The sequence below is a fragment of the Magnolia sinica genome, chromosome 2 (assembly GCF_029962835.1).
Source record: "Magnolia sinica isolate HGM2019 chromosome 2, MsV1, whole genome shotgun sequence".
NCBI lineage: Eukaryota > Viridiplantae > Streptophyta > Magnoliopsida > Magnoliales > Magnoliaceae > Magnolia > Magnolia sinica.
The window spans coordinates 132,974,698-132,986,010 of record NC_080574.1 but is presented as its reverse complement, the minus strand read 5'-3'; the positions used below and the strand labels follow the sequence as shown (position 1 = coordinate 132,986,010).

Below are 11,313 nucleotides of genomic sequence, written 5' to 3'. Positions count from 1 at the left end.
CTCCTTACGCGGCTTCAATCCCATTTTTCAAACTCACAACACAACTGGCTCGAATCATCCCCCAAAGATTTGCTAATCCCACACGCGTGTAACCATCCATACACAGTTACACGTGCAGATAAGAAATACGTGTGGGAGATCTGAGCTCTCCATCAAATTAGATACACTGGTTAGATCTTCTAACCTATAATTCAGGTGATTTTACTTAGGTGGGCCATAATGGACGGCTATAAAAAATGTTTCATCTGTCCATTAATTTGTACGTTGTGGCCCACCTAATGAGTGAATTGCCTTTATTATCTAGCTATGATATATATAAGAATTATTTCAAACGAGATGAAAAGCTCAGATCTTGAACACATGTTCCATACTGGCACGTGTGCTTGCGTGTGGATGACCAGACGTCCAAACGCGTGTGGAATTCGTCAAACTCACGTTTAGGCCTAATGCCAGTATCTCTCAACACCTTATATAAATCCAACCTTCCATTCCACAGCCCAAACTCCAATATCTCTCTCTCTCTCTCTCTCTCTCTCTCTCTCTCTCTACATCCATCCATCCACCATCATGGGCAATTACATCTCCTGCACTCTGTCCGGCACTGGTGGGGGCCGGCGATCCAACGGTGCAAAAGTGATATTTCCAGAAGGCAAGATCCGACAGTTCGATGAGCCCATGAACGCGGCCGAGCTCATGCTCGAGACACCCAACCACTTCTTGGTGAATTCACAGTCATTACAGATCGGCCGTAGGTTCTCAGCACTCGCTGCAGATGAGGACTTGGAGATGGGCCACGTGTACGTTATGTTCCCGATGCGACGGCTCAATTCCGTCATCACACCGGCAGACATGGGCAGCCTTTTGATAATCACGAACTCCGCCGTCAAGTGGTCCACCGGAGGAAAGGCTAGGATCTTACCAGAGACTGGTGGGCCACGGGAAAATGAAGGGCCAAGATTGAATTTGGATGACATTGAAGATGAGATGGTGAGCGAGTTTAAGGCCAGGGTTAGCATGTGTAGGTCAAGGAAACCCTTATTAGAAACCATTAATGAAGAGACCGTTTGTTCAAGATAACAACCGTCCGATCGCACATGTATATCTGAGCCATCCATCCGGGCTTCTGACTAAAAATTGCCTTTTTTTGGATGATCCCAACCGTTGGATAGATTTATCATGGTCCATTGAGTATGAAAGGTTGCAAAATCTGGCTTCCAGTATTAATTGGTCTGTATTTAGGAATTAGATGATTAATGTTGTTTTATCAGCAGTTGTGGTTTTGGTTTTGAGTTATGGTCCATTCGTGGGTGGACACCTGGAATGAACGGATCAGATCGGATCTTCTCCACGTCTGCACATATGTACGACTTCGATGTTGGAATATGGAAAGTCTGTACTCCTTCAGGACATGGCAATAAAGCCTATCCTCATTTGGGTATTTTCCTTTTGTTTGGTTTTATGTCAAAGGGATTTTACATTTGATTTCATGTAAATGGTGAATATGTTATATGAATACGTGGTAGAAAGAGAAATTTATATTAATATTATCCACGAAGTGCATAGCAAGCGCACATGCATGAGGAAGTTTTCACGAGATCCATGCCATTTGGTGGGTGTCCCCTAGGGGTGTACAACGAGTTGAACCGAGTCAAGTTGGTCTCCGCTTAACTCGGCTCAGCCACTAGTTAACCTCAACTCGAACTTGGCTAGGCTTGGTCCTCAAGCTTGATTGGCTAGCTCGGCTCGGTTCGATTAGCAGCTCGGGTCAGTTCAATCCAAGTTCATCTGTGCAGCATTTCAATAAATGCTTGGACTGCACCTTCAAAATCCCATTGTATGTAAAATAGCCGCAAAGATTTGTTAGGTATTTTATCAAATACCTTCTAAGCAACATAAAAATCAAGAAAAGAAGAATATTTATTTCATATACATTCCTTCCTTGCCACCAACTACACTTGAGGAAAAACTTCGCGCCATTACCAACTGAGGTATCATGTGAGTGAAATAAGGAAAAGAAATTCTTGTACTTTTTCTTATGAATAACCTTTGAACCCATGAGAAAGAGAGAAAACTCTTAGAAAGGAAAAATAAAAGTGAAACAATTAATGAAAAATTTGTTTACAAAGCTCACTTATGAGCTTATATCAAAATTTTTTGGCTTTCTCGTGAAGGTTTTTAACGTAGTAATTTTACTAAAATTGTAAAGGGCTTTTAAATTGACTTAAATTCTTTTTCATGACTTAAATAAGTACTCTAAGCTATTTCCAAAACTCTTCAAGCCTTTCAGTACTCCAAAATAATAGTAAAATTTGACATTTTCCCATCAAATTAACTCATATAACTACCATTTTTTGAAAGACTACTTAAGGTTAATTACCTTTGGCATTGGCCAAGATGCAGAGCTCATCATCAGTAACTTTCCATCAGTGTATGATACACATAAAATAGATAATCTATCACAAAGTTATAGCCATTCAAAACTATCTTGTGCACTAGACCTTGAGTTGAACATTCTAGTCCCTTTTTTTTTCTTTCTTTTTCTCTTTTCTTTGTTTTATTGTTTTATTGTTTTTTTTGCTTTTTTTTTTTTAAAAAATAATCCTAGCCACCCATTAAGTTTCCTGGAGCTACATCATGACATTCATTCTAGACCAAGCCTGCTTAATTGAGTTTAGATTTCAGCCTTAGAACCACTAGAATAACATATGAGTTAGGTTTGGAGTAGGTCTTTAAGTTCAAACAAGATGGGTTTTGTAAAGTCTAGCTAGGTTACTTTGAGTTGGGTTTGCATTCAATCTAAGTCAGTCCCCTCTAATTTCTAGTTTCTAATCTATATACTAACTTCCCAAACTTCCTAGCAATGTCTTCAAAGCTTTTAATTCACATGTGGCATGGTCAATTGTTCATCCCAACCATCCATTCAATCATGCCACAGAGGAAGCCTAAGATGAAAAACCTGATCCTAACCATCCAATCCATACAAATAGTCAAGATCGTGTGGAGAAATTAATAAAATAAGAACTTCTAAACATTTATTCAATTGGGTCCCACTATTTCGGTTAGATGATACTACCCATCCGTTCCCTGGCCCACAAAAGAAACAAAGTTTTCATCATAAAGGCTCAAATTCAGAAAAATTACTAACGTGCACATGAAGGTGGGATCATAATCATCTTCTTAATGACTATTAATCATTTTCATTGACAAGGTTTGTATAATTCAGTTTAACTGTTCACATTTCATTAATTGAAGGAATTTTAAAGATGAGTTCGGATAGGTCTTGGAGTAAGCGGATTTCGTCTTCCCCCTGCCCCTGACCGTGTCTGAACGGAATCGGTCTAGGGAGGGGTCTATGGGGTCCACTGTGATGTATGGGTTTTATCCACACCGTTCATCCATTTTTATTTTAAGGCATGAACCTAAAAATGAGGCAGATCTAATATTCAATTGGACCAAACGGTTGGGATTGAATGTTTACCGTTGAAAACTTTTTGGATTTCACATAAGTTTTGGATCAAGCTGGAATTTTTATTTTCACTTAATTCATATTTTTTGATGTTATGAACAGGTTTGATGGAAAAAAAACATCACGGTGGGCCCTAGGAAGGTTTCAACGGTGGACGTCATTATCACCGTTGCTTCCTATGGTGTGGTCCACTTAAGCGTTGGACCTTCTTCATGTTAGGGCTTCTAATCTAAAATGATAAGAAAAAATGGATGAACGGCGTGGATAAAATCCATACATCATGGTGGGCCCCGTCTGGTCTTGGATCGGTCGCTTTATTGGGGGTCCAAATCCCACGTACAGATGCACTTAAAAGTTTGGACACGTGGTAGTTTGATGTGCTTGAAGAGGTGTCACACTCATACCATTGTCCGCAAATATCGCCGAAATTTCAAAATCTCGCAGAAAATAGATCAAACGATATTTTAGGAGACTTAGAATATCAGAAGTTTTTAATTTCTCGTAATTTTATATTACAAGTATATATTTATGGTTTGAAAATTATTTATTAATTTTTAATAAATATTTGATTTTCAGCGATATTTTACTAGGGATAAAAGCGTCAAAATGAAGAAAATCTCCGCAGAAATTTCCGGAACGTGGCAAGCATAGGGTCCCATTCCAATGGTACAAAGCTCTTCTGACGGCACACGTGGCCAGTATTATTGGGTGACACATGAGTCTTTTTCACGACGTGGCAAGCATTATTGGAAATGGGCCTTATGCAGAAAATTGTAATGATTATACCATTTACGGATAGGTTTTGCTGGTTGCTTTAACTAAAACTCTGAAATTCGTAACTTATAAATAGTAAGTTTTTAATTATAATAAATGTCCTAACTCCTATGTATCTTAACCACGTTGTTCTTTCAAATATTGGGTGCAGGATAACGAGTTATAATAAAATTAAAAGTTATTATTGATAGTAAACATTAGATTCGACCGCCTAATACAGCATGACAGCTTATCAAAGCTGGATTAGTTGGCTAAAATAACTCATTCTAACTTAAAATCATATATGATACGTTGAGTAATCCACTCAAATTCGTGAGATATGCTTATTTTGAAGTTCCTATGATTTTGATGACTTTTGCATCCGAATCGAGCCTCCTCATATCCATCTTCGATATGAAAGTGTCCATGGCCTGATATACATCACCTGGCCGTCCATCTAAACCACGAGTCCTTTCAGATGGGTCCCACTGTCTGCTTCATATGGCCCATCTACATCATGCAATAATATGATAGAAGTATGTTATTGCCACGTGTATTATGAGAGGGAACTGCACGGGCCTAGATAATCTAACCAGTGGTTCTTCTGCTGCGACGGCGCTAGATCGAGTAGCACCTGTTTGTTACTCTACACATGAGATGTTGGGAGTGGGGTGTTTAATCCAGACCGTCCAGCACTGCAGAATATCATCGGTGGATGGCTTACGGTAGAGTATTACACCAAACGGACTATCCTAACCATCAGTTTTTACTCATAACGTCACACAAACATGGTTGGAGGTAAAACATAAATATCAGCTTGATCCAAAACTTCTGTAGCCCTGAGAAGCTTTCAACGGTAGGTGTTGAATTCACCTTATTACTTGGAGTGTAGTCCACTTAGCTTTGCATATGCTTCAATTTTGACTCGTGCTCTAAGATGAGACGGTAAAATGCGAGTCATGCTCACCCGTGCACCTTTGCACATGTGCACCTTTGCACATTTGTCATGTGCGTCTGATCCGAACGGTCCATGTGATTCAGAATCCCATGAAACCCCAAAAAAATATTTTCACCTTGATCTAAAATTCCAATGGGCTATAAAAAAGAGAAATGTAAATCAAGAGAGGAATTTGTTTTCATTTTCCATGGCCTACCACAGTTTTGGATCAAAGTAAAAATTTGGCCCGGGGGTTTCATGAGGTGCTTCTTCACGCGGACCATTCAAATTTTAGATTCATATCATGGGTGATGAATTCTCAAAAAAGTTAGCACAAGTTAAGAACAAATTGTGCACAACTTAATTTACTAATGCCCTAAATTGAGATGATAAGGTGGATAGGAGATAAGAAACTTATGTACCAACATTAGGCTGTGCCGTACAGAGTTTACTCTAGCGTCCTACATTACACAATCTATGTCCATCACTGACAACCCAACTCCGTGGGGTCTACCTTGATGCATGTGTTTTATCCACGTGGTCCATTGATTTTTCCATCTCATTTTAAGGCTTGGGCCCAAAATTGAAGCAAATCCGGAGCTTAAGTTGACCATACCATAGGAAATAGAGGGGATAATAACACCCACCATGGAAAACATCCAAGGACCCACCATAATATTTATTAGCCATCTAAACTATTGATAAAGTCACACAAGATAAGAGGAAAACACGAATATCAGCTTGATTTAAAACTTTTGTGGCCCTCAAAGAAGAAATCACCGTAGGTTCCTGTGGTGTGGTCCACCTGAGCTTTAGATTTATTTCATTTTGGGCTCGTGTGTATAAAATTAAAACATATACATCCCGGTGGGCCCCACAGCGCAGCCACCGCCAATCCACTTCCGCAGATGACGCCGTGAACATGTCATTGACCAAAATAAAGTTGGCCGGCTGATCAGTAAGTCAAATTTGTACCAGAAAATGGGTGGTTAGGAAACCAATGGTCCAGAATCAACGTACGTATGTGGCTCACTTCATGAACCTACTACCCTGATTTTTGGTATATCCCACGTTCACATTGGCCCAGGACTCAGACACGTGCGCATCCGTTCGGATCTTAACACGTGTTAAGTCAATACATGAGACGTTGGAAGTAGGGTTGTTCATCCAGGACCTCCAGCACTGTAGAGTATTACAGTGTGATGCCCTTACCTTGGGCCCATCTTGATGTATGTACTCTAAATCTACACTGTCCATCTGTTTTACTAGATCATTTTAAGACATGATCCCAAAAATGAAGCAGATCCATTTCTTAGGTGGACCATGCTAGTGGAAACGGTAGTGATTGAATGCATCACCATTAAAAACCTCCTAGGGCCCATCCATGAGGGGTTTGGGCCTTGAGTCTTATAGTGTTATGCTGGGTTGGACCTAATCTGACCTGGCTCAAGCCAGCCCATTGTAAAATGGAAGCGGATTAGATACTGACAAGGTCAGTATCCAGATGGCTACTGAAGTGATGTCACCAAGCTCTGTGGACCCCACCATGATGCATGTGTTGTATCCATACGGTCCAACCATTTTTAGAGATCGTATTATGGCATTACAAAAAGAATAAGATAGATCTAAGGTTCAAATGGACCCACCACAGAAAACCGTGGGAGCAGTCACACCCACCGTTGAAACATTTATAGGGCCGACTGTGATGTATTTTTGAGATCCAACCTATTCATAAGTTAACATAGAGATAGATGAAGTGAAAAAAAAAATATCAGCTTGATCGGAAACTACCATGGCTCCGAATAAGTTTTGAATGGTAGATGTCACTATCCCCACTGTTTTCTATGGTGGGGTCAATTGAACTTTAGATCTATCTTATTCCCTTTGTAATGCTATAAAATTATCTCTCCAAATGGTTGGACAGTATGGATACAATACATGCAACATGGTGGGCTCCACAGAGCTTGGTGACGTCACTTCAATTGTGATTTGGCTACTGACCTTGTCAGTATCCAATCCGCGCCCTTGTAAAATGTTAGGAAATGCGAGGTGTACATGCTCCAATGCGCCTAGTAATGAGTGTGGCAATGGGCATGGTTGCTTGGAACGGCCCGGATGACCCAATCCTAAGGGGTTAGGGCTTGGACCACTAAACTTGGTCCAACGCCTGGACTTGGGCTTGAAATGTAGGCCCGTGTTTGGATTGGGCAGATTGCATGGTGTGCGACTTTCGTAGTGTGTTGACGTCACCAACTTATATGAGCCCCACCATGATGTATGTTTTATTTCCAAGCTGTTTGTCCATTTGACGAGATAGTTGTAGGGTTTGATCAAATAGACAGATCTAAAGCTCAAGCGGACCACACAAGAGAAAACAGTGGGGATTGAACTTCTACCATTAAAAACTTCTTGAGAGTCACAAAAGTTTTGGATCATTTTTGGTTCATGCCTCGAGATGATTTTGCAAAATGGATGGAGGTTGTGGATATAACACATACATAATGATGAGAACTTAATGACATCAACACATCACGTTGGTTGGACCACCCAAATTGCCTCCTAAAAGAAAAAGATACTTTTTATATTTATTTAGGGTTTATTTGGATTTGTGAAAAGCATGAGGAAGGGAATAGTATTTCTGACTAAACTTTATTTCAGAAAATTGTAATAAAGAAAATATTGTTTTTCTTTTTCTTTTCTTTTTTTTTGTTTTTGAAAGATAAAAAGTGAGAAGTAGTGTTTCCTATAATTTTCCCACTAAAAGAAAAGGATTAACAAACAATAGAAACTGAATTCCAAGGAGATAAAGTTTCCTTTGCTTTCCTTTTCATGAATCCAAACTGGTTGGTGTGTGGGGGCCAATTGTAGTATTTTTATGCCATCCCATTGATATAACATGACACCCCCCCAACAAAAATGGGATGCCCAACAATCAGGTAAATCTAACAATTAGATGTGCCTCATATCATATGAACATAAAGGTTTTTGGACAGTTGTTTATAGTGTTTACCATATTGGGCCCACTTATAATTGAATGGATCTAATTTTTGGGACATCCAAGACTACCTCGCTAGACAGGTCAGATGTTATACAAACATTATGGTAAGCATCAAATACAATTAGTTAGATGTATAACTAGTTGTGTTGCACTTTTTTCTTTATTAACCTACCCCAATGGTCCTGGTAATTATCATCTTCAAAGCGTCTCAGATTCGGTAGTGATCCCTCCACTACCGAGCTTGGTATTGGCCAATACTGGTCGATGCTCTATGAGCCCTACCATGATGGATGTGTTTTATCCATGTCGCCCATCCATTTTGTTGTCTTATTTTAGGACATCATTCCAAAAATGAGGTGGATAAAGGCTCAAGTAGAGCACACCACAAGAATCAGTGGAGATTCAATGCCTATAGTTGAAAACTTCTTGTGGGCCACAGAAGTTTTGGATCAAGTTGTTTTTTGTGTTTTCTCATCATCCAGGGATACGTGACTTTATGAACAGGTTGGATAGCCATGGGCCCCTGGAAGATTTCAATCGGTCGGCATCACTATGCCCACTACTTCATGTGGTGTGGTCGACTTGGGCTTTGGATTCACCTCATTGTTTAGCTTATATTCTCAAATGAGCTGCAAAATGATTGGATATGGTCGATAAAACACATACATCATGGTGGGGCCTAGTGCTTTTCCAATACCGACCAGTATCGAGCGCGGTACTGGAGGGGTCACTCCTAAATCCAAGTCCCTTCGTACCTTCTATTGTGTGTGTTGGATGCATACAATGAAAAAGCATCGTGTGCACGTTTACAGACATTAGACCCATAATAAAAAGTACAAAATAGTCATTACATGCAGGAAATTTTTTACTTTTAAACCATCTTCGACCACATTATACCCATAATAAAAAGGACAAAATAGTCATTTCATGCAGGAAATTTTTACTTTTAAACCATCTTCCCACACATTATACACCCATGTGGTGTTTTTATATCGGCATTGAATGGAGCTTGTGCCCTTCTATACTCAATGCCCGTTATAACAGGTAGATGACTTTTGTAAATTAATGACTAAAATGCTCTAATGTTTCCAAATTAGTAAGGATTTCGTTTTCAATTCACCTAACAACTTTGAGATTTGTGAGATTGGGAAATGCTCATCAAACTGGGGCAACAAGGAATACAGGTTCCAGCAATTGTCAGGCCAGCAGCGTAAGGAAAATGTCAGTTTTGAGGCACTCATGTGTGACTGACCCAACAATAAACATGCCTCAATGAGGCAGTCCTACCAGCATCTTCGGCCACATGTGATAACATCACGAGGCATGTATAACTCTAATTCACCTCGAGCCAAGTTGGAAGCTTGCATTGGAATGCATTTAGAATTAATGTGATTTTGAATTTTCAATTATGTTTGGCAGTTTGTAATTGGAATGTAATGAAATTTAAAATTTGTGTTTGGATGCCTGTAATTGGAATGCATTAAAATGTTTTAGTACATTGATAGGAGCTTAAAATTGATTAATTAAATTAGCTTTAATATTCTAAATTGTTACACATATTTGATATTTAACAGGATAGTTGAAATAAGGCTATTGAAATATGTACTTCAGTAAAAAAAATTGACAAAATTTTTAAGTTCGAGTGAGCCACAAGCATAAGGATCATAAACAATCAACTTGCCGATGTTTTTTAATTGTTTATTTAGATGGCCAACATTTGGACAGTTTTGATAATTCTATTAATTTAATTTTAGTGTTGCAGCTAATAATTGAATTGTTTTAGATATCACTAACATGTTACATGTATAATAGATACTAGCCACAACACGCTTGTGTTAAAAATGCGACTCTCCTACCTTTAAAAGGAGAGCAAAAAGGCATTTAACTCTAATTATACTCAAATCACAGTAAAAAGGTAAAATTTTAAAACACATTAAAATTCTGTATCTCTAATACCTTTGACTTTATTTGCCACTAAATACATTGATGCCCAATGCAAAAAGTAGCCACTAGAAATCCATTTACTCCTAAATACATCCAAAACTGAGCTATTAAACAACCTCTAAAAAAAAGAAAGAAAAGGAGAGACCCATGAAGGATGGGGAATGAGAAAGGTTTTCAACTACATGGAGTACAAAGGTTCTATGATAGGCAAGCTATAAATGAGACTTGATGCATGATAGTAGAGACTGTGCATGTGGCACACATTAACTCAAAGTTCAATGAAAATTCCTTGTATTCAAACAACAAAGCGAAGATGAGGGTTTTTTTTTTTTTCCCAAGAAAATGTTGTTAAAAAATAATAAAGGCAAATATCTCTCATTATTTTTTAGAAATGGTGTTTCTGAAAAACAACAATTTTGTCAAAAACAAGCTTTAAAAATGAGGTTGCTTAATGAGGTTGCTTAATGAAAAGCCTTTTAAAAAAGGTACTGGATATATAAATTCCCTGATAATGGGGCACTACTTCACAAAAATCCTAGAATAAATGAGATCAACAACTTCCAATAGCCAATATGATGGGTATTTCTTTTGGCTAAATCCACATTTCTTCCCTCATCTTGCCTACCTGCTATTTGCCCAATGGAGTATAGTGGATGATATGCATGCACTTTTAGATTGTCCAAATTGTAGATTGATCTAGTTTAGATGCCAAATATTCATTTAAATTCACATATACAAGTGTGACACAAAAAACTTTAATACTCTAAAAGAGCATGATATTTCATGAATACACACTCCTACTGATAATTAATTATATAAAGGCATATATGAAATTTTTCTTTAACTTTTAGGGCTAGACTAATCTGATCATGCCTTGACCCTGCATTGGCCTTGGCCCAACCCTAAGTCGAGAGCCTAGGCTGGGGCCTCTTTGGTCAGCCACGCCAAGGCCAGGGTGAAGGGCTCTCAGGTCCATTGCACCCTTAGTAAAGTGTAGATGCTGCATAAATGGAACAAGGCACATGTGTGCTACACAAAAGCATCTCATCGAGTTATCCAGGTTGTGGAGATGCCATCTCAAATCAGGCTTATATGGATTTTAGGTGGGCCACATGCTTAACAATTTTTTATTTTTTATTTGGAAAGGTAAGAAAAGATTCAACTTTCTTTTAAAAAGGCGACAACCTAAAAAATACATGAGGGGCCCACATCCCA

At 38.7% G+C, this 11,313-nt stretch overlaps 1 protein-coding gene across 1 annotated transcript; it reads left to right on the top strand.

Moving 5' to 3' along the window:
• The first annotated feature begins 567 nt into the window (after positions 1–567).
• On the top strand, positions 568–1,077 carry LOC131227991 (uncharacterized). Its single transcript, XM_058223808.1, has one exon. The coding sequence runs from the start codon at positions 568–570 to the stop codon at positions 1,075–1,077; it is 510 nt and encodes a 169-aa protein (XP_058079791.1).
• Positions 1,078–11,313: the final 10,236 nt, after the last annotated feature.

What these genes read in the sequence shown, in the direction of transcription:
- LOC131227991 (XM_058223808.1), top strand. Translation starts at nt 568, where the DNA reads ATGGGCAATTACATCTCCTGCACTCTGTCCGGCACTGGTGGGGGCCGG.